The sequence below is a fragment of the Columba livia genome, chromosome 11 (assembly GCF_036013475.1).
Source record: "Columba livia isolate bColLiv1 breed racing homer chromosome 11, bColLiv1.pat.W.v2, whole genome shotgun sequence".
In the NCBI taxonomy this organism is placed as follows: domain Eukaryota; kingdom Metazoa; phylum Chordata; class Aves; order Columbiformes; family Columbidae; genus Columba; species Columba livia.
In genome coordinates this window covers 19,583,438-19,606,219 of record NC_088612.1, presented here as the reverse complement: position 1 = coordinate 19,606,219, position 22,782 = coordinate 19,583,438, and the positions used below count along the sequence as shown (strand labels likewise).

At 55.3% G+C, this 22,782-nt stretch overlaps 1 protein-coding gene across 5 annotated transcripts in view; it reads left to right on the top strand.

Moving 5' to 3' along the window:
* Positions 1-22,782, top strand: part of CCDC33 (coiled-coil domain containing 33) — a 35,273-nt gene that overhangs the window by 11,272 nt on the left and 1,219 nt on the right. Inside the window, exons 5-22 of one of the 5 annotated variants that reach the window (XM_065077064.1) lie at positions 3,477-3,598; positions 4,894-5,003; positions 5,710-5,811; positions 5,954-6,045; positions 6,197-6,317; positions 9,034-9,163; positions 9,263-9,384; positions 9,597-9,668; positions 13,509-13,631; positions 19,843-19,949; positions 20,185-20,305; positions 21,132-21,264; positions 21,349-21,437; positions 21,633-21,764; positions 21,867-21,930; positions 22,115-22,236; positions 22,435-22,518; positions 22,602-22,722. In XM_065077064.1, coding sequence (XP_064933136.1) covers positions 3,477-3,598; positions 4,894-5,003; positions 5,710-5,811; positions 5,954-6,045; positions 6,197-6,317; positions 9,034-9,163; positions 9,263-9,384; positions 9,597-9,668; positions 13,509-13,631; positions 19,843-19,949; positions 20,185-20,305; positions 21,132-21,264; positions 21,349-21,437; positions 21,633-21,764; positions 21,867-21,930; positions 22,115-22,236; positions 22,435-22,518; positions 22,602-22,722 — 1,967 coding nt within the window. Of the gene's footprint in view, positions 1-3,476; positions 3,599-4,893; positions 5,004-5,709; positions 5,812-5,953; positions 6,046-6,196; positions 6,318-9,033; positions 9,164-9,262; positions 9,385-9,596; positions 9,669-13,508; positions 13,632-19,842; positions 19,950-20,184; positions 20,306-21,068; positions 21,265-21,348; positions 21,438-21,632; positions 21,765-21,866; positions 21,931-22,114; positions 22,237-22,434; positions 22,519-22,601; positions 22,723-22,782 lie in introns of all 5 variants that reach the window. The other 4 variants (XM_065077066.1, XM_065077063.1, XM_065077065.1 and 1 more) reach the window with 4 other exon arrangements.

Genomic DNA, 22,782 nt, shown 5'->3' with positions numbered 1-22,782 from the left:
GCATGTGCCGGGGGACTCAATTAGCCGTTTGCGCTTTGGTCTGTGTTAAAAGAGGGGGGTAAGCCTGCCAGCCCAAAGAGCCCTTCCAGCAGGCAGAGTGGTTTTAGCATCTCTTCCCTGGAAAAGAAGGGAGAAAGTGGCTGTCAGTGCCTTTGGAGCATCGCTTTGGAGCTCCCTGAGGAGTTTGGTTTCTCCGGGACATCTCCCTGGGGCAGCGATGCACGGGCTGGTTCCCAAACAGGGGACAAGGCAGCAGAGCCAGGGCTCGTCTGCTGGGGACAATGAGCAGCCGCGTCTGTGAGAGCCTGGAAAGCTCTTCTCTAGAGCAAACTGTTGCTTACTGGGCGTTTTCCAGTGGAGAAGCCCCGAGCCTGGCGGTGAAGGGGGTCCCAAGGTCTGTCGGTGTGGCACAGCCTTTTCTGCACGGTGCCAGCCACATCCAACATCCCCGCCCTCCGCCCCGACAGCCGGAGTAGCTCCACCGCAGGAGTTGTCTCTATTTCCATAAACCAATTATCTCCAGATAATCTCGGGAGATTTAAGCATCAATATCCTAAATGATAGCACGAGGGTGGCGTGTGGTTGTTGCATCTCTCTTTACATTCTGGTGCCGCTCCATCACCGCATTGCCATGGTAACGGGCGAGCGATGGAGGGGAGGGTGGTATTAGGGATGCAGGACACATGAGGGGCCTTTTAGTAACCATAGTGAGGGATCCAGGGCAGAAGGGAATCAGTTATTGTTTTCCAGGAGAAGGAGAGTAGCATGTTGCAGTTAAAAGGTGGGTTTTGAGGGACGGGAAGGACAAGCGGGTGGTGGATGTGCTGCTGGGGGCCTGGTGGCAGCCAATCCCCCCTGAAGCAGCTGGGTACCACCAGCGGAGCCAGCCCAGGCTCAAACTGCTGGTCTTCAGAGCATCACCGCCCCAAATTCAGCAATGAGCCAGGAGGAGGGGAGCAGTACCACTTGTACCAGCCCTCACGGGGAGGGAAAGGCTGGGTGGAGGGAATCTGAAAGCCCTCAAGCATCCCGATGAGCTTGGGGTCATCCCTTCACCTGAGGGATGCTCTAGGTACCTGGCTTCACTCCTCTTCCTCTGAATCCTGAGCAAATCCCTGCTCTCTGGTTCCAGGACCATCTGCGGTTTTGTGCCACATCTTCCTTTCCCTCTCTCACACACACAGATAAATTGCTCCCAGGCTGGCGGGATGCAGAGATGACCTTGGAGAGCTGAAGCCAGGTGTGCTGGCAATTAACGGCACAAAGCACCCGGCTCCGGTGGCTTCTCCTCTCCATTGAGGACCGCGGGCGGGTGAAAATGCCTCCTCGCTTCTGCCTTTCTGCTTTTCAATACTGAGAGAAGAAACTCAAGGTCGCTGCTGAATGCGCCGGCTGCTCCCAGCCTGGGGGATGGGGCTCCGATCCTCCCCTGCCTGTGGTCCTGCCTGCGGTCCTGCCTGCACAGGCAGCAGTCCTGCCGTGGGGCGGGTGGGATGCTCCACCCGGGAAGGGTGTTCTGCAAGCAAAGCTTTTTGCCTCTGCCATGTATCCAAAAAGAAGCCAGGGGCTCCTTCATTATATATATATATTTATTATACAGATATTTATTGCATATTTATCCATATTTAATTATCCAAACTGTGCTGGAGATCCCCAGGCTCAGCACTGAGCACAGTGGTGGGAAGCAGCATCACCTTCTCCAGGGCCAAATCCTGCACCTGCGGCATAAATAACACCCCGGATTTTGGGTTTGCCAACTCATGTTGCACAGGATTTTTGTTCCCTGAGAACGATGCGCCTGCACCACCACTTTGCCTCTGCAGGATGTCGGCCCTGAGCTATAACTCACCCTGTAGAGATAATAAGTTATAACACTGGATAAATAAGTATTTGCCAAGGCTGGACACAGCCCTACCAAGCCCTTTGCTGGGCACCCAGGTGTCACACGCAGCGTGGTGGCTTGCATGAGGCTGTCCCCGAGCACGCTGCCGTATAATGGCTCCCCAGCGGTGTCTGCCGTTATCTTTTATCCTTATCTTTTCTCGCAGCGGTGGGTGGCTGGTGCATTCCGTACTCAGAGCAAAGTGCATGGCCTGGAGCAGGCAGGGAGGGATGCGGAGCATCACAGCAGCATCTCCATGTGTTGTGCTGCCCGGGGCTGCTTTTTCCCTCCCTTCCCCACTTCACAGCTCTTTTTGAATCCTCTCTCATCCTTAGGCAAGTCTATAATGAAGAGGGGCCCAGAGCAGCCGGTTCTCACCCTCCTCCTCCCCCTTCTGCCACCCCCCTCAAGCCCAGGTCTGGCTTCATTCGGACTCGGCGCATGTTGCTGGTAGACCAATCCCCCACAGAGCTCATTACTGGAGAGCAAATTTCTGTCCAACCCCTCCATAACGCTGCGCCTGATGCTAATTCCCACCTGCCAGAGCCGGACAGCTCAGCTCCATCCCTGCGGGATGCAGGTGGGGTTCTCCGCTGAGAAAGGGAACACGTGGGACATGAGCAGGGGATGTAGATGCAGCTGGGCTGAGGGTCCTTCAGACTGATCTCTGCAGGAGATGGAGCATCCTGCCATCCAGCTTATAGCTCTGGGATGAACCTGCTGGGTCCCACTGGTACCTGGAGCTCATGCTGCATCTGGAAGGACTTTTGTCATCTCCATTCTGACGGAGATGGAGCAGCAAAGTGCCACCATCTGCTCTCTGTCACTGCAGCGCTCCGGTGACCTCTCCCGTGTCGGCTCTGCTCCAGCAGGAGTTTTCCTGGAGGAGCCAGTACCGGACACTTTATCATCTTAATACCCAGAGTGACCCCATTGGCAGGGCTGGGGACATCTGTGTCATATTGGGCTGGTGTCATGTCACCGTCCCACTTCACCCTGTGGTCAAAGATGGAAAGCGTTTGAGGACACCGTGTCACCAGGCACTGGGACTCTGCCACTGTCTTAGAGCTTCCAGGACAACACCAAGCGAAGACCCCCAAAAAGATCCGTCAGCCCCCGCTAATGCAGGGGGAGGAGTTATTATCAATATATCAATTATTATCAATGTATCCGTTGATGGTCACTTGATAAAAGTGGGAGGAACAACCTCAAACCTGCCCTGATGGTGGCTGCCCTGCATGAGCATGGATGAAGAATTACTGTGAACGCTGCAGTAATTATTGCTCAGCCTTGTTATGTGCGGGTTTAATGACGGCGGTCGTTAACATTCCATCTCCTCTCTCCTTTCCCAGCAGCCTCCTCCCAGTCCCTTCATCAATACAGCTGGATAATTAGCCTCCCGGGTCCGAAATAGCCTTGCGGATAAAAGGGGCTGCAAACCTCCGTCAGTGGGGGCTTGGCAGCATCTGACAGCCGGGAATAAAACCAGCCCAGGCCCCCCAGCACAGTCCCCTCTCCCAGCCCCAGCTTCCTGCTGACACATTGCCCTTCCTCACCCAGTAACCAGCCTGGTTTCCCTCCCTCTTTCTCCCAGTAAGACCAGCGGAGGGGACGAGAAGGCGGAGGTGACTCGTGTGTCCTCAGTGCCCACCCACACACCCTCCTGGGAGGAGGAGGTGACAGTGGAAATAGATGCTGAAGATGCGGGCTGGGCAGGTGAGAGCATCCAAGGAGCCTGTGGACAGTGATGCTGGGGACTCAGAATGGCACTCGTCTCCTCAAAGGGTTAATTTGGGGAGATTAGGGAGCCTGTGCTCCAAAATCCTGAGTGGCACCCAGGCAGGTGGCCATTGTGGGGACAAATGCCCACACCACCGTGGCTGCAGTGGCTCGTGCTTCAGGATAGAGCCAGAGGGACACAGGGCTACAGGTGACAATACCAAACTCCAGGCACCCTCCAGATCCCCACTTTGGAATCGGCACCAAGGAAGAGAACCCCAAATATTTCCCCGTAGTTCATGATGCTGTTGCACCTGGCTCGGGGCTGCTCAAGTCTATAATTGTAATAAAACTTGTGGCATTTGGGGCCAGGATTTTGATTATCATCAGACCCTTGTGAAACAGTCTCCAGGAGGCAATCGTCACATCGTGCCTAATCCCGTTTAGGCCCTGACCTTAATGAAATGGAAGAGCTTTTAATATACTTCGGCTCTACCCCATGTGGTACCCAGGGAGATGCGGGGAGACTTGCTGGGACCCTGCTTGTCATCCCCCCTCAGAACCTCCCGATGCTCAGAGATGTTCATCCCCCACATGCTCAGACCGCAGTTGTCATTTCCAGGTGCAGCGCACACCTTTTCTCGTCCAGAAATATGCTTTCCACCCTTTTCTTGCCCAGAAACATGATTTCCATCAGCTGGGCTGCCAAGCATGATCTGTCATCAGCGACGAGTAGCAGAAAAGCCACTTGTCTCTCGCTCAACCCCAAAACATTTTTCCCCTGTGCTTTTTCCACAAGGGGCTGGGAGAAAAAGAACATTTCCATGTAAATTGAGCACTCACTGAAAAGCATGAGCTGGGGAAACTGTAGTCCATGCATTCATCCAGTGCATCCTCTTCATTTTGGGGACATTTCGGGGACATGCAGTGGGTCCCTGCACACCCATGGCATCACCAGGGTGGCCAAGGAGGAGTTAAGGTGGCTCAGTCATTAAGCTGGGGGAAGGGAAGCCCAAGTCTTGATGGCAGCATAAAGAGAGGGCGGTTTTCCCTTCCATCAGCTCCTTTTTTTTCTTCTTCTTATAAAAGGCTCCTGCTTGTGCTTGTCAACTAAATTGCAGCTTTGCTTTAAGTTCAGGGAAGAGCTGGGGGTGCCAGCACTGTGGGGATGATGCTGCCATGCCGGGGGATATATGGGGACCGAGTTACCCTGAGAGGGCAGATGCTTCTGTCCCTTTACATCCCCAAACCTCTCCCCATCACTTCTCACAGCCTGACCCTCTCCCTTCCAGCCCTGAACCTCACAGTAGCAGACAAAGCCACCAAGGAGGTGTTGAGGACCTTCCAGCTGCCAGTGCAACACCTCCAGCCCTTCCAGCCCCACCGCTGCAGGCTGGTGCTGGTAGGTACAGTGCCTGCCCCTCCGTCCCGCTGCTTATTCCTGCTTAGAACTTGCTGTTTTCACCCCAGGGCTGTAGCTGGGGTTGTGGGCAAAGGGAACCTTGTGTAACGACGTAATCCCAGTGGGAAAACACGAATTTGGCAAGTCGGGGAAGGTGCTCAAAGAGGCTCGTGAGGTTCGCGGGAGGTGGGAACAAGGCAGGCGTTGTGCTGGGTTTATTTTCATCTCTCTCCAGTAGGAAAAGGTGGAGGAAAAGGGATGGGATTGCAAGCTGGGAAGTGATTTTCACCCTCAGTATCCTGGGGAAGGAGATGTGAGGCTGGGCCATATGTCAGAGGGTTCATTAAACATGCTGGGCATTAATTAATGCAGGCAGGTCCCCATCCTCAGAGAGAAGCCGCTTCCCAAGCCCTTCAGTGAGGATGTCTCTTTGCCAATGTGTCACCGGTCCGTGGCAAACTCATTGCAGACTGCCCCCAGATCAGAAATGAGTTTCCTCTTCCCTGCACAGAGATTGGGAGCGATTAAATATTTAAATGCAGAAAGATTTATTATATTGATCTTTTCCGGGAAGGCTCCGGGGGACAGTGAGGTTTAATTATCAGTTGGTGCTTTATTGCCGGCGATGGGCCGTGTGCGTGCTCAGTGCCCGCGTTTGGTGGCCTTGACCCTTCCTCCTCCCACATCCACTCTCCCCCACAAACAGCCGAGGAAGCAGGACCCTGTAGGGACTGTTCTGCACGTCACTGTCACCCGCAAAGGGAGCTGCATCCCTCGCTACCAGGGACTGAGCTACGTGGCCTTGGAGGTGAGAGGTGGCCTTGGCGACAGGGGATGGCAGGGTCTGGGATGGACCAGAGCACCCCAACTCAAGAAGGAGGATGCTGCATGCTGTTCTGGCAGCTGTTGATGCTGTTTCACCCCCACAAATTTGGTAACCCCTCTCCCAGGTGCTGCTGCGGGGGCTGTCAGCCCCCCTGGCCACCCGCCATGAGGCCCTTGTCGCAGTGGCCAGAGTTGTGACCAATGTTCAGGAGTACAAGTGAGTGGTGGCCACAGCGGGCTGCTGGTGACATGGGTGGGGTGAGGCTGGGTTTTGGACACCCCAAGCATCCCTGGTGCCATTGCTTGGCTTGCCAGGAGCTGGCACCACCCTCCATGTGCAGACTGTCCCCCTTTCCGTCACCTCTCAGGTACCGCATGGAGAAACGTCCCATGGCCTGTCCTGACATCACCCCCACCACCGTCACCTTCCCAGACCCTCCAGCATCAGCCTTCAGCATCTCCCACTCTGTCAACCATGGCTGCCCACAGGTACGAACCGAGCGTATCCGCGGGGATGCGGGGGGGCGGCAGCATCCCTCCCACTTGGGTACCACTGAGCATCCCTCCTTCCACAGGGTAGCAGAGCCTCCCACCCAGGGAAAAGCTTTAGCGGCAAAGCGATGCTTTGAGCACCAAAGACACACTCCCCTCCTCTTCCTCGCGCTGCCTGCAGCTCCTCGTTTGTGCCTTTGTCCTTCATTTTTCCCCCGGCTCGAGTGCCGCCTCTCGGAGGCTGAGCCCTTCTCCTCCTAGGGGCTCAAGTACCACCCAAGCGAGTTCACGACACACATCTTCAAAATAGCTGTTGCCAAGGAAACATATGCTTTCGGCACGCGGCAGGAGGAGGGCCCCGCTTTTGTTCCCGAGCCCTGCCAAAAATTGGCAGGGAGGGAGAAGCAGGGGACCCAGGGATGCCGAGGTGCGATGGAGCAGCTGAGGCAGAAACCAGCGTGAAGCTGCTGCCCCTTGAAACCAGAGCTGCTCCATCCCTTCACCTCCGAAAAGTGCCAGCCGAAAGGGTGGCAAGGGCAGATGTCCAGCCGGCTGGAAAAGATGGATCCAGCTGGTCCCCAGCGCCAGCAGAGCACATGGTTCTCCGGCTCAGTCCTTCCCCCACGTCCTGTGTGTTGAATTTTTATCATCTTGGAGTGAGACACCCTGTATCGACATATTCGGGGAGCCTATAAATAAAATATCACTTAGAGGAGGCCGGCCAAATGCCAAGTCGCTCACGAGGTGGTGAATTATCATACAAAACACCAGTTATTTTTGCTCCCCCCATCTCTTTGCTACCTGAGGTTGCAGTTTCCCAGCCGGAGCAGGGCTATTTCTCTCCTCTAAATACAGCCAAAACGCTTTTACTTTGGATTAGATGGATAAATACACACAAAGCCCCGTGCAGCTGTGGGACCGGGCTCTGGGCGAGCCCCCAGCCCTGGCACGGGCGGCAGTGCGAGTGCGGACCGGCAGGAGCCCAAGACGGGAGGACGGGTGATTAAAACCAGCCATCTGGCTTGTGTGCTGCTGCCTCTGCCTCCTCCTCCTCCTCCTCCTCTCCATGCCCACATGGCTCTGTCTGTCTTTGCACATCACCAAGGATGCAGTCCCCAGGGATGTAGGGACAGGGTGCTCTGGGGAGCTGCGTAATCCCCATCCTCTCCCTTTTCCTGCCTCAGTTTCCTGTAGGATGCAGTTTGTTCCTGGGGAGGATGAACTCCTAACTCCTAGGAGGAAAGGTTAGGGGAAGGCTGGGAGGAGGAGGAAGAGGAGGAGGGAGCTCAGGTTCCAGAGGTTAATGGCTTTCCCCCAGCGAACTCCCGGGCAGGCTAATCGGATTCAATCACTCTGCCAGCCCAGCGTGTCCTCTCGCCTGTCGGTTCCCATCAGCATCCGCAGCCAAGGGCGCTTGGGTTCACCTTCAGCAGGGCACCCCTCGAAGATAAATCTGCTTTTAGGCTCTTTCCCTTGGATACCCTCCAGTTGAACCTGCTTCTCTGGAGCTTCTTGTTCACTTTGGGATCTGCACCCTCCGGGCAGGCAGCCGTGGGGATCGGGACACGGTCCCATCCTTGGGGAAGGCAGGAGAGACGTTGCAGGCTTGGCCACCTCCGCTTCTGCTCGTGCCAATGTTGCACTAGCCTTGGGGAGATGAGCTAGGGTAGCCAAGGAGGACGAAGGCATCTCCTCCTCCTCCTCCTCTTCCTTCTCCCCAGCCCCTTTTTTGTGCTTCTCCAGGTGGCCCTTGGCAGGGGTGGGTTGTTGCGCCAAGACGTCTGCCCAAATCAGTGCATCAGCTCTGACGCCTTGGCACAGAGCATCCATCTGTCCCGCCGAGCCAGTGGGAGACAGAACTCCTACCCCCCAGCCCCCAAAACTGGGGGAGAAATCTGAAACACCATCTCCCATCCGTGTCCTGGTGAGAGGACCTCCAACAATTGGGGTCAAATTAACAATATGCTCTCACGTTTGACTTTTCCCTTCCCTGCTGCGTCTAAACCGACACCATCTCACAGCGATGCCAGGAAAAGTAACCGGAGGTGGCATTTGGTGGTTTCTAGGAGCTTTTTCCCCCAAACTGGGCTTTCTGAGGCTGATGGAACAGCCTCTCCCCTCGCTGCCAGCCCCCGGAGCTGGGTAATGCACCGCTGCGGCTCTCCGAGGTGCGTCATGCCCATTAGCATCCCCAAACGTGAGCAGAGGGAGAACCCCCCCACCTCCTCCTCCCTCCCCGCCGCAGCAGAAATGTGCTGATGCAGAAAAGCCGATCGGCATCTCACTCCCGCTGGGCGATGCTGGCCGAGGGGATGGAGTAACAGCATTAAAAGGGAGCGCTGTCGATAATTTCTTGGCGTTTGGGCAGCCGGGGTGAAAGGCTGACCTTTGGAGAGCTGGCAGGGCTCCCCGAAGATGAAGGGGAGCAAATGCTCACAGGGATGGACCGATGCCATTTCCAATGACAGCTCGTGGCTCTGGGGATAAACATGTTGCTTGCTGTTCAATATCTGTCAGGCAAACCAGTCCTCGTGCTTGAGAGAGGGTTTTGTGACGATATATGGACCCCGAAAGCCTACAAGCAGGGTCCATATATCGTCACAAAACCCTTTATTGCAAGATCCAACCTCCACCTCTCCTCTCCCTCCTGTCTGCTTATTTATCTCTAGAGAGATTAAGTATCTAGCGGATAATTTTCCTGTTGTCTCCCAAGATGTCCCGACCAGCCGGACCCTCAGAGCAGTTGACCTGGGACGCAACCTTCCTATTCCAAGGCCGGGATGGAGCCACCATCTTCTCTGAAGACACCGCTTTGACCATTGAATATTATCCGTACAAAGCCAGTAAGCCTGCAATCCCCACCAAGGATGCTCTTCATTCCCCACCGGGTTTGTCCTGGGGATGCCGTGCCCCAAACCAGTTGCTGTCCCCTGTTTTCCCAGTATGGGATGCTCCAGGCACCCTGGTTCCTGTGGGATACTCGGTGCTGCCCCTCACCAGCCGCATTTTCCGGGAGCTGACGGTGCAGAGTGGTGGGATGTGCCTGGATGGCCTCACCATACAGGTGAGTGGGGTGGTATGGGGGTGGTACCTATAGGGGATGGTACCTATAGCAGATGGCACTGGGACAGTGGGATGGAGATCCCACCTTCATGGGAGTGCTCCCAAGCATCCCATGGGAAGCCAAGGTCTGTGCTCGCAAGCCCTGAGCCTCTGGGTGACATCTGGGTGACACCAAAGCCACCGAGAGCTGTCACCCACCCTCTGCCTCCCCAGGGCACAGACCTCAAAACCACGAGTGGGTCCATCCCAACCGTGAGGCTCTGCCTGCGGCTCCTTCACTCAGAGGTGAGAACGCTGGGGTTGGTGAACACCGAGGCAAGGAGGGACAGGGACGGGGCAGGAGGTGGTGATTTGGGACTGTCACCCTCTCCAGGGTGCAGACAGGGTATTGGGGTGAGGCTGTTCACCATATCCATGCGGAGAAGGGCCAGGCTGGTTAAGTACAGTGACAAATGGCCAACTGGCTCCATCCTTCAGCATTTGTGGTCCTCAGGGATGTCACAGCAGGGAGGGAATTTGGCTGCTTGGCCTTGGCTGCAGGACCAACACTTGGGCAGGTCAGGATGCGGCCGTGAGCCTGATCAGTCTAATTACTGCAGCCACCAGCCCACTGCTCCCATCTGCAAAGCAAAATCCTACCCATCAAGCGAATTTGGGAGAGGTCTGGATGCTGTGAAGGCTGCGTGCCCCCCATCCCCGGGGGGTCTGGGGCCGGCTGGTGGGGGTCTTTGGAGTGATTGCCCAGGGGGGTCAGCGAAAAGGGGTCTGTGTGTGATGAATTATTCACATGGGTGTCACTAAGTGCAGAATTAATCCTTTTGCTTCCAGCTGGCTGCTGCACTAAATTATCACTCGCAGTCATGCGGGAAAATGCTGCGGAATTCATTTAGCTGATTATTGTTTTGATCTGGGAGCTGTAATGTTTTTTTTTTCTCCTCTTCCCCAACTCTCCCTTTCCCCCCTCCAGCCCTGCCTTCCTTAATATATGTCAGAGGTGGGAGTGGGAACAAAAAAGCCAGGAGAGGCAGAGCTGGCCTTGGGCTCTGCGTCTGGTTCACTCACCCGGCGGCAGCCTGAGCAGACGGACCCAGAGCAATGCAAATCGATGAGAACCCAGCAGCGTGAGGGCAGGTTTGCCTCCTTTGCCCAGGCCCTTGCTTCTTGCCTGGAGGTCAGGATTTTCCAAGGAAGATGCTCAATCCGGCTGGTTGTGACCCCCAGCACCCTGAAACCGCAGGTGGGGGAGATGCAGGTGTTGGGGTGCAGGGCAGAGCCGCTCCTCTCCCTCTTCAGGCAGCCCCAGGCTCCCAGGGATGCTCAAAGGCTGGATTTCCAAGTCCTCAGCTCATGGATTAGTCCTGAGCTGGGCTTTGGGACAGCAAAAAGTGGCCAAGAAGCCACGGCAGTCAATATAGGACTCATATTGACCCAGCGAGGCATGGGGGCAACCACCCTACCAGAGGGCAAAGGAGAACAGACTCAGCGAGTTCGTCTTATTTTTCTCCTTCCTTTTTTTTTTTTGTATTTTCTTTTTTTATTTGAATGTAGAGAGCTGAAAATGCATAACCTAGATCGGCTGGGCTTTTTATAACAACCAACAGCTAAATAAACCCTGGGCCATCTGTACTCCCCAGTGCCGGGTATAAATCCCGGCTGTGCCATGGCCTCGGCAGGGATTTCACCGGCTCCTACCATGGGTCTGGGTGATCCTGAGCTTGATTTTGGATGTTCACACCGACCCTCTGTGCCGGTAAAACATCCTCAGTACCAGGGTTTTAAGGGGCTCCCCATGAATATAATTCATCCCCTGGTATTTCTGCAGGGTCTCAAAACTCTGCTACTTTTGCAATAGCCACAGGGAAAGGGGTTTGGAGCAGCTCGTTTATTAAAAGCCTAAAGACCTGACACCAGGGATGAGCAAAAAGCTGCATTATCCCAGGGAAAGGTCTGAAAGGGCAGCACTGGGTTGTGTCCCCCCCGGTAAAGGCAAAAGACCCCCGGGTTTGTCCCCATCCAGCCCTGTCTTCATCCCCCTTCGCTCTCTCTTCGGAGCCCAAAAGAGAACAAAAGACTTTGATCATCTCAGGGAGACAAAGAAATCAAAGACTTCAGCAAAACGTCGGCGTTTTAGCAAATTAACGCCTGTCGCAGAAAATCTGTTCTAGCGGGAAAACCTGCAGCCGTGATCATCTGCCTCTGCCCTGGCTTGCGGCTCAAGGCAGATCTCCCGTTTTCCCTTCATTCTTCTTTTTCCACCCCAAATTTGGTGTTTTGCCCAAGAAAGATGAGTTTGACCATTCTGTAGCCAGTGGTAAATCCGTATGCAGGGTCAGCAGGATGCAGTCCTCAAGGTGCTGGGAAATGCTGAGACCCATTCAAGGGCTGGAAAATACCCACTGGGTGCATCTTTATTCCTATTTATTAACCATCCCTGTTTTATGCCTCATTTTGACGCAACCCTGCTTCCCTCAGCACACTGACTGGGCACTTGGGACCTTTGGGGTCACCCCCTGTCTCTGCCACTCGCTTTGCTGAGTGCCCTTGGTCATGTCACCCGAGATGGGGTCTGGGGATGTGCCACCACATAGTGACAACCTCTGAAAAGAAAAGGGAAAAGCTGGTGCTGCTTTTTTCCAGGCAAGGAAAAAGAGAAAGCAAATCAACAGGCTGGCTATATCATTGCTTAAACAGCCTTAATTTATGTAATTGCTGCCATTTAGAACCAGAAGCAGATCGACGCCTGGTGTAAATTGTCACAGTGCCGGGGTGTAAGTTGTCACCATGCCAGCCCAGTGATCAGACCCCTTTTGGGCTGGCAAAAAATGGGTTTACAATTGGTTGGGAAGGGGAGAGTTGCCACACGTTTCCCATTATTTCAGCCTGTCTGACCAGGTTTGTCTTCCACAAGCACCACAATGGGGCTTTTATCCCCAAACCACATTGCATGGGGTGCAGAAGCTGGTAAAAGTCTTATTTTGGAGGAGCATTGCCCTTCCCTGGTGAGCATCTTCTCTCGGTGGGCTGGCTGAGGGCTTATTGGTACAGCTGAACTGCTCTTGATTGACACCTGCCCATCAAACACATCATCCCCTTATCACACAGCGGATTACAAGGGGCTTTACAGCATCACTGCCGGCCGGGAAGAGCCAAACCAGCGAGGAACCAAAAAAACTGCAAGCAAGAAATGTCTTTGTTAAGGAGAATTAGTTGCGTTGCTGCTCGCAGGTCCCGGGGGAGCGTTCAGGGCAGCGCTAATTGAATTAAGAGCCAGTGCGAGCGGCGGTGACGGTGGTGGGGCCGAGCTGGCCATCGCTCGGCACGGTGGGCAGCAGCTGTGTGCTGGCCCCCGTAATTGCAGCCTGAGCCTCAACTGTTGCATTTTGCATGATGCCAATCCCCGGGGAGGGGGAGAGCGGCGGGACGGGGGGGGTTTCACCCCAGATTTGATGCTGGAGGAGCTGGGGTGAGGGGGGAGCCGGCGGCAGAATGAACCGCGGCGGCGTGGGGATGATGATGATGCTGATGGTGTTAATGAGGCAGCGATGGGGAAGGGCACAGGGCTTTGTGGGGAGGGAGGGTGCTCAGTGCCCTCATTAGCTGCACTAATGAGGCCAGGCCAGGCACAGGCACGGAGTCAGCCCCAGCCAGGGCCACTTGGCTGCAGTCTGTTTGGAGAGGGCACCGAACCTAATTCCGGCTCCAGTGCAGAGAAATCGGTGCGTGCTAGGGTGCCAAACCTCGCTGCAAGGATCCCAGCAGTCAGATAGGTCCCCAGCACCCAAACCTGCCCTGATACTGGGAGCTGTGGTGGCCAGGATGGGTCCCCATGCGTGACCTTGGCAGCAGGGAGGAGCGCATGGACTCCATTGTTTATTCCATTAGACCCAACTTCCCCCACTAACCAGATTAGAGCAGAGTCTATCAAAGCCAGGCTAGCGGGAGAAGAGCGGAGCGCGCACAGCCGGGAAATGAGGGGCAGGAAAATCACATTACAGCTGTCGGCAGCATCTGGTAGGGGCTCTGGCTCTTTCCCATCACGTTGGTCCTGGTGGCACATCAGGATGTGGAAGGGGGGACGGGGGACAAGGAACATGCCCCATCAGACCATGTCCTCTCCCTCCCCAGAGACCGGGGATGTTCCTGACCCCATCAGCCAGCGATGCTCTCCCCAAATTGGACCCCGCCACTTTCACACTCGGGAGGGATGAAAAGCCACGGGCAGCCCCCATGTGCCCATTTTATCACCAGGTAAGTAGCCTGGAGGAGACTTTTCCATCGGTGCCCACATCTCTGTCCTCAGCAGGTTTTGAGTGGCACAGGGATTGGGGTTGGGGACAACACCCTGTCACCTTGCTGAGGGCGGCCTGGATGCAGCAGCTTCCATTTGAGCGCTCAATCCCAAATCCATTTAGCAAATTCTCTCCTATTACCGCTGCATTATGTCGGGGACCCCAGGCACCTCCAGCTCATACCTTTCAGCTCCAGAAAAAAAACATAAAATAGGCAGCTGTTCTCCTCCTCTAGCCCTTTGTATTGATAAATGGAGTCCTTGGATGAATTCAAACCTAGCCCTCATGGTCCTAATATCTTCCTGTACTTTAAGCCATCTGGCTTTAAAAATAACAGGTCGTTAAACCTCAATTCTGCTTATTAAATAGCTGGGAGGGAGGAGGTGGAGGGACCCTGTGTTGCTCAAACTCCACCTTCAACCCAATCCCTCTCCCTGCTATTCAGGAAGAAAATTAGCAATAAAATAACAACCATAAAAATACAGAAAAGCTATTTTTTTTTCCTCCAGCTGTTTTAATTCCTCCAATCCACTGAGCTTTATTGCTTCCTATTCCCCGGCTGCAGCGGCTGCTTTATGCTTGGCCTAATAGCAACCTGTAATGGGGTGTGTGGAGGCGGATACAGCTTAAATGCGATGGGGATGCGAGGTCCAACCTTGATGGAGCAAATTGCCCCAGGGCTCCAGAGAAGCCCCAGCACCCTTCAGCTCTGCACAGGACCCAGCCCTGGCATCACTGGGTGTTTTCAGCCCCAGCGTTGCCTTTTGCTGGCACCGATGCCCCGAGCAGCCTCAAGTCCTGCTCACTATATCCTCGCAAGAGCATCCCAGCATCCGTAAAGCCACAAGCTGTTCCAAGGATGCTTCCAGCAGGACAACCCAAGCTGGGGAGGACAGAAAGGATTTGCACAAGCCCTGGACACCCCCTGCCAAAAATGCTAGAAAACATTGCTGCTAGGATTATTTTTTTCCACCCAACCTTGAACTGCCTCTTTTTTTTTCCACTTTTTTTCTTCCCCCTAAGGCACAAATTATTTTCACTCCACTTGCATGGCAAGGAGGGTGATTTGCTTGGAAAACCCATCTCGTGACAGCCCCGAGAATCAGGGCTGACACCCCACTAATGGCGTGGGACACGACAGCCCCCTCGGCAGCGGGTCTGGGGGGGCCCGAGGGGGACACTCGCCTGATCACAGCCCTGTCACTCCTTCCCGCTCCGCTCTGCCTGATCAAACCCACATCCCGCATCCCTGCCCTGCAGCTACCGAGGTCCCGCTCCCGATCTGCTCGTTAATGCCTTCGTTAAAAAGTGTAAGGGGGAGCGAGGAAAACAAAGCGATGAGGAATATAATATTATCAGAGATGGGGTAACCCTGGTCCCATGGAGGCAGAAAAACCCTCGTGTAGGTTTGTGCTGGGACATCAACCCCCCCTGCCCTGTGCTTATCGAGACTTGGGGCTGATTTCTGTTGACTTAGGCTGAGGTTTATGCTGGGCTCTGCCTAACCATGTTTTCCTACCCTTCTGCCCTCTCGCCGCATACATTTGCGCCTCTCTTGCTAGTCGATGAATAATTTACGAGCAGCACTTAACGATTAGGGAGGCGTTTTCTCCAACCTCTTCAAACATTGGCTTCTTCTTCCAGCCTTTCTTTCCCTGCTCCCACCATCCCTGTTCTCCTGACCTCTCGACGCTGGGCAGTTGTACAAACCAAAGGGCCTCTAGTGGGGCTGGGAGAAGCAAATGTCATTTATTATTTTGTTTTATTTTATTTTATTTTATTTTATTTTATTTTATTTTTTACCTTGCTTCGAGGGAAAAGGATGCTGCGAGAGGGGGCTGCAAAGGGAGAGGGTGCTGCAAGCAGAAAGCTGCTCCCCCAGGCTGCAGCCCCATCTAGCGTCAGCCTAACCAAGCCCAGCCTAAGCTTTAGGCCCAGGCTCCCCAGACAGGGCTGGGAGAGGCCAGGGTGCAGGCAGTTGTGAGGTTGGGATGAGGATGCTCTGCACTGGTCCCAGTTGGGTGTGAAAGGGAGATGGGCACCCATGGGTGCCCGAGCACCCAGAGACACCAGGCAGGGCCTGGGTGTGTTAACCCAACACACTTGTTACGCAGGATTAAGCCAGTTAATAAAAAGCCTATAAATCAGTTAATGTGATCTCAGATTATATTTATGCCCATCTTCCTTCTCAATAAGATTAAGGATTCAGCCATTCGCTTCCCTCTTTTATTTAATTATCTTTTTGCCATGCGCTGGGGGTGGGTCCCTCAGTGTCCCCACTGCGTGACACCAGGGTATGGGGAGAAAGAGAAAACTGGCTCCAAAATACCATTTTTTGGTGTGTTTTGGGGTGTAGAGCAGTGATGCTGACGGATTTATGCTCACTGCCACAATGCGAGGGACGTTTTATCAGCAAATTGAGTTGATACATAAGCAAACACGAAAATTGATGGCCACGCTGGCAATAAACCACCTGCCAGGCCAAGGACACGTCCCATCACTGAGGGTGATGGGGACACTTGGGGTTTATCCCTCTGCAGTTGCTTATTTTTCAAAGCTCGGGGGTGAAAATTCTGGAAATGTGTTTACCTTAAGAGACGAGGATGTTTTCCTAAGACGAAAAAACAGACAAACAAAACAAACCCTGCGAAGAACCAACGGGAACACCAGGTAACAGTTGTAACCTGTTTCTGTATTTTTTTAAATTTTATTTCAGGAAGGGGCTCTTTTAGGTTTGGCCCCAGTTTGTGGTCATGGGTGAGCACTGGGGGATGCTCTGACCCAAACCGGGAGGCTCCGCTGCCCTTCCATTTCCCCCTGGTCACCATCAGCTGGGGACACCACTGTCCCCATCCCTCCCCAAAGCATCCCCATGCAGCAAGAGGGGAGAAATAACTTGTTTTCAGGAGCCAGGAGCTGACTCAGCCAGAGTTTGCTCTCAAAAGTCGTTCCGCCTCCTCCTAGCCACCGATTTGCCTTTTTTTTTTTTTTTTTTAGTTATTTTTTTTTACATTTTCTTTGAGTAAAATAAAGCACCAGCGACCCGCAGAGGAACGGCAGTCCCTACTGGTGGCACGGCTGCTTTTTTCCACCTTATCTTGAAGAAGCAGGCAGGGGGGTGGGAGCCTGAGGAGCAGTCGTCCCTACACGGAGCATCTTTCTTCTCCCAGTTACCCGGTGTAATCCAGCGGCTTTTATTTCCTTGTTTGACACGATATCAGCAGCCGGCAGCTGGGCCCGGAGCCGGATAGCGATGGTAATCGCCCGCCCGAAAATCATCCTTCTTGTTGGGAAGGGAAGCAGAAGAACGTGGTGTCTCTATTAAATCGAACAGGGCGCAGATTAAACGCTTTTCAATGCAATCCAATTAACTCTTAAATTGAATTGTAATGCTTTGGCTAATATACCCCCCACCCCCAGAATGGCCTACCCCCCTCACCCCGATGCATGGGAAGGGAGTTCAGCCTTGGTTTAATCAGATAAAACCCCGCTTATTTGCTGCCTTTCACCGGCATCCGCCCAGATGTTGACCTGAGAATGGGTTTGGGCACCAGCGCATCCCTGGGGATGGGCTGTGGACACGACATCCCTTCCAGTCCCATCCCATGTCCCAAGGGGATGGGGAAGGTTGACAGGCAAAGGAAATCAAGGCATCATTATCTCTGGATGGTTTCGTGAGCTTTTGTTACAGAAAAGAGGCAAAAATGGGATTTTTTTCCCCTCTGATCTTCCTAAGCTGCTGCAGCAATGTTTCTTTTCTTAGATATGTAAATGCGAGCTTATCCCATCTTCATAACAATTAAGGAATCGGGCTTAACACTCATCCGGGGACGTGTGATTTGTTGGGCTGGAGGGAGACTGTGGTGCAGAACAGACCAGGGTGCTGCCAGGGGCTCAGATGCTCACAAGTGAAATGAGTTTTCCCCTCCTCAGCCCCTCTGCGGGTGCTTTGCTGTCCCCTCCCTGGCCAGGGACAGGCTCAGGCTGTGCCATGCGGATGCAGCATCCTCTGGTACACCCTGGTTTTGGACCCTACTGCATCCAGTGGAGGTTTATTGCCGGCTCCTGCTTCTTGCTTTTGCTCCTCTACGCGTCTGGAGATGAATCGATTCGAACTAACCAGATACATCAAAGTGTCTCGCAGCAATTTGTTAAGTAAATTAAAAAAAAATATATATTAAAAAACCAAACTTGGCCTAAGCAAATATAGGAAGGAGGGGGGCAGATGAAAGGCTCTAAATGCAAGGGAAGCTTCAGAGGCTTGGAAATGAAGGAGGGGGAAAAAAAACCCTTTAAAAAAATAGCAAGGGCCAGGAGTTTCAAAGCTTCCATCATTTCAGATGTGGATTCCCAGCCTTTCATCCCAGACCCCTGCGGGAAGGAGAGACGAGTTATCCCTGGGTGGATTTGAGATAGGAGGAACAGGGGAAAATGTCCCCAAATATCCTTAACCCTGCCCCCAGTGGCAGCAGAAATATCGGATGCGGGGGGGGTGTCTGAGCAGCGTTGGGCTGGGACTAAGGGCTGGTTTTCCAGCCTCTGCAGGTGTAGTCTGAGCCTAGAAAAGCCGTGGTTGATCCCAGCACCTTCCAGCAGCTGCCCAGCCCGGGCGAGCGAGCGTGGCCTCATGCATTATTGATGGGGCGGATAATTGCGCACTTCCCACGGACTCTTTGATGAAAAATTGATGGCACGGGGTGAGGAATCGAGGGGCTCCCTTGACCAACACCGGCCTCTTTTGTTTCTGAACAAACACCGGAGGAGAGGTGGATGCGGGACGCCGTGGCGGGGGGCACAAAAGCCTCTGTGGTACCCGAAGCGGGGGACAGGGCTGGGGAGCAGTTGGAGCAGAGCATCCTTTGCCTTAAACCTCTGTAAATTCAATCTCAAGGTATTATAAAAGTGGGGTTTGAGCAAGGAATTATTATCCGGTCAGGATCAGGCCAAATCCCAAGGTGGAGCTGCAGCACTATGCCACCCAGCGTCTCCAGGAAGTGGCTCCTCAGAAGTTAATTGAGTATTTTAAACATCAGAGGAGCGTGTTGGGGGGGGAAAGCGTTTCCATTGTACATCCAAGGCATGGAAATCAGCTGCTGTCACCCTCAGACCCACCCGGCCCTGCTGGGACCCTGGTTGTCACCTCCCTGGGTGCTGGGAGCAGGAGATAAGGCAACAGTGGCCAAAGCCAGGCTGGGGACACGGAGGGGATCTGGGGAAGAGAAGAGAGGGCTGGGGACCCGTGTTGAGGGCTGCAGACAGCGAGGGGTTTCTGTCCCCAAGGGACAGGAGCTGCCTGCTGTTCCCCATGGCTTAAAAGTGGCAATGACATGTGTGATGCTCCAGGGGATGCTAAAGGAGAAGATACGTGGGTTTCCTGGGTCAAGGAGCAGCAGAGGCAGCTGCCTGCACCTGCCTGCACCAGGAATGTGCCCATCAGGGTACAGTCAGGCGTTTTTGGGCACTGAGCTGCTGCGGGGTGGAGTTGCTAAGAGAAAGGTTGTGTTGTAGCAACCAGGAGCTCCCACACAGCCTAAATCCCTTTTTGAGCAGAAATAGCCCAGGAAAACCAGCTTTTCCTCGTGCTACAACCCCCCGGCATGGCTGTAAGTCCCCCTGGCCGGTGGCTCGGGTGGTGGTGTGGGGACAGGGGGTGGCCCAGGCAGTGGGGGTGTGTTTGGGACAGGCAGAGCCTGGCAACGTGCCGGCAGGCAGGGCCAGGAGCAGGGTGTTGGGGGAGCAGGGCACCCCAGGATAATGCTGTTCTACAGACCCTTCTCCTCCACGGTGAGTACCGGGGATGGGGACATTACCCTGTCACAGGGTCGCTTTTGCTTGAAGCCAAATTTGCATGATCTAATGGTGCAGCCACATGATGCTGCTCAAAGCCAGGCATTTCAGAGTGTCCCCATCCTCAGGACAAGCTTTCCCAGCCTGGTGGCCACACAGTGTTGCATCCAAGGGGGATGCTGGAAACATCACAAGCAGTGTCTTTTTGGGGCAGGGCTGGATCCTGACCCCAAAGCAGCGATGGCAAAGGGGTTTTGCCCCAGGGGAAATCCATGGGAGCTTCTCCGGGCTGTGGGGAGGGGGCTGAAGGAGCTTGCTGGAAGGGACCCCTCTTGGAGGGCTTTCTCTTCATCCTCACCTTCTGCTCTGGTGTCCCCTGCCAGCTCCACCAAGACGCCGTGTCCCTCCCAGCGGCTGATGCCGTGGCCAGCATCTTGCCTGGAAAACAACTGTTCCCACGTGGGACAGGAATGTCACCAGAAAAGCTGAGGTACAGAGGTCATACCGATTTTGTAGCCCCCTCTTGGGTCCTTCTCCTCCTCCCCATCTCCATCCTCACCTCTTCCAGTCTCCCACCCCGCTGTACCCCCATCCCCACCAGCTTTGCCCCGACACCCCAAAGAGGCTCCTGTCTCCACAGGAGGGCTCCCCAGCCAAGGTTTTGCTGGTGTTTCAGCCCATTGGGAACAGCCAGCCAAGGGTGTCACCCTGTCTCTGATCTGCAGGTCGCAGGAGGTCACCGGGGACAAGCAGAAGATGGTGACCGCTGGCGACACTGGAGGAGAGTGGGACGTTAGGAACAGTGAAGGGGACCAAAGCCAGGCTGAAATCAACTCTACACTGCCAGTGAGTGAAGGTTTTTGGGGTCAGCCCTTGAGTTTGGCTTTATCTTGGGCATGAAACAGCTCTTGGGTGGATGGGGGGGGAAGAAGCTGAGCCTCTCCCTGCACCTGCCCCCCCCTTCCCCCCTTCCCAAGGCCGCACGATGCTGGTGCCCCCCCTCTCCATGCCCCGGCCCCCGGCAAGGCCAGCGCCAAGGCTGGAGCGGGGGGCTGGGGGGGCTGGAGGCACACAGCTCCCCCCGGCCAAGGTCCCGCTGCCAGGAGCCCTTCAGTGTGGCAGGAGGGAGGTGGGAGGGTCAGCCTGGGAAGGTACAAACCCTCAGGGAATTGTTTCCCACCCCCCAGTATCACCTGGGAAGTTGTTCCCCAGCCACATGGGTGCTAAGTTCCCCCCGGCAGGCCCATCTGTATGAAACATTCATCCCTTTGTTACTCTGCACCAGTTCCCTTCTTCTAAAGACCTGCAAGGCTTGGAGCTTGAGATCGACCCCTCAGCTCTGACACTGCTGCACCGCATGTCCTTGGGAAAATCACTTTTCCTCCAAAGGAAGAGATGGGAAAATGGGGAGGTGGAGAAGGTCTGTAGGGTGGAAGAAGAGCTGGGCAAGTGGAGAGAAGGTTTGGAGGGACAGGAGAGAAGGAGGGATGGTTGGAGGAGAGAAGGATGGATGGATGGAGAAGGGAGGAGGGATAGATGGATGGATGGATAAGGATGGGGAAGGCCCAGGCTGACAGTGGGATGCAGTGTCTCTGCTCTGGGCTGTCAGGGGGTGGGCAGGTACCAGCTGGCGCTGAGGCGGATGGCGGGGGACCTCCTGTCCCTGCGCCAGCGCGTCACCAGCCTGGAGGTGGAGAATGGGCAGCTGCGGCACAGCCTGGCCTGGCAGGAGGAGCTGGGCCAGGAGCTGCTCAGCGATGTGGACCTGGACGTCATGACCCGGGAGGAGCTGCTGGACAGGCTTGGTAAGTGATGGGGACGAGGAGATAGAAATTAGAGGTCCCCTTGTCCCTGATCGGGTGACAAGGACGTGGCGTGGGGTCTTGCAGCCACCCTCAAGCGTAAGCTGGTGGCCAGCACAGCAGAGATGAGGAGGCTGAAGGACCGTGTCCAGCAGCTGCAGAATGAGCTGATCCAGGTAGGGATGCAGGCAGGGGACACCTGAGGGACAGGGTGGGAGCAGCAGACAGAGCATGACAGCACCCACATAGCCAAGACCTGAGTGCCCCTGGACCCCCAACCATGAGGCTCTCCCAGCCCTACAAGTGATGCCCCAAGGCTTGAGGCTCAGCATGGAGGTCCATGGGGGCATTTCCATGTCCTCCCTGCCCAGAAAAACGACCGGGAGCAGGAGCTGGTGCTGCTGCAGCAAGCCCACCGGCAGCAGCGAGCCCGGCTGAGGAGCTGTCAGGAGAAGGTGGCCAAGACCAAGGGCCTGGAGGAAACGGTGCAGCAGCAGGAGAAGGTGATCTGGGGGGGCAGGAGGGGGTGTGACGGCCACCACAGCCTTGCGCCCAGCTGTCCCCATGCCCTGGTGACACAGGGGTGGCTGTGCCCTCTCCCACAGGTGATCGAGGCGATGGAGCGGGTGCTGCAGGAGAAGCTCAGCAGGAGCACTGCGAATTCAGGGGGTGGGTGCCAGGGGGGACAGGGACCCCCAGAGGGGCATCCCCTTCTGAAGGGGGATCAGAGGAGGCCTTGAGGCTCCCTGCAACCCATCCCTGAGCATGGGGGAGATGGGGGCTCATTCCCAGCCCCCCCTCTGCCCAGGGTGGTGCAGGACCCATCACAGTGTCCCCCCACACCATCCCGCAGGCGCAGTCCTCTCCGGGGAGGTGTATGCCGTGCTGCTGGCTGAGAACCGTCGGCTGCGGGAGGAGCTGGCCAGGCCCCCCCAACCCTCGCCCCCTGTCGCCCCACGGCCCCAAGCCTTGCCGGTGAGAGCGGGGAGGGGAATGGAGCCATGGCACACCAGAAAGTGACACCAGGGGGTAACTGGGCATGTTGGGGACATCACCCAGGTGGCTTCAGCTTCAGCTCTGTGGGGTGATAGCTTGTTCCCACCATGAGTGGGGGGGTGGGAAGTAGGGTAGCCTGTTGTCTTTCCTTGCCGCTGCTCATCTGATGCCCACCAGGGTGTTTTTGGGGGTGCGGAGAAGCTGGCACTGCTGGCCAGGCTGGAGGAGGCACAAGCCCGCGGGCGGGTGCTGGAGAGGCAGGTGGGTGTCGCTCCCCCACAACCCACTCAATGGGGATTATCTGGGATGGGGGGACACCTCTGGCCCCCCTGCTTTGGGAACAGCCAGCCTGGTTTGGGTCTGTCCCAGCTGGCAGAGGCAGCGAGGAGCTGGGGCCGGGAGAAGCAGGAGCTGGGCACGCGGCTGTTGGAGCGGGAGCACGGCTTCCCCCACGCCCCCGCCATGGTGAGCACCTGGGGGGGCACAGGGCCACCCCACACTAGGGGGTCTCCATACCCATCTCCA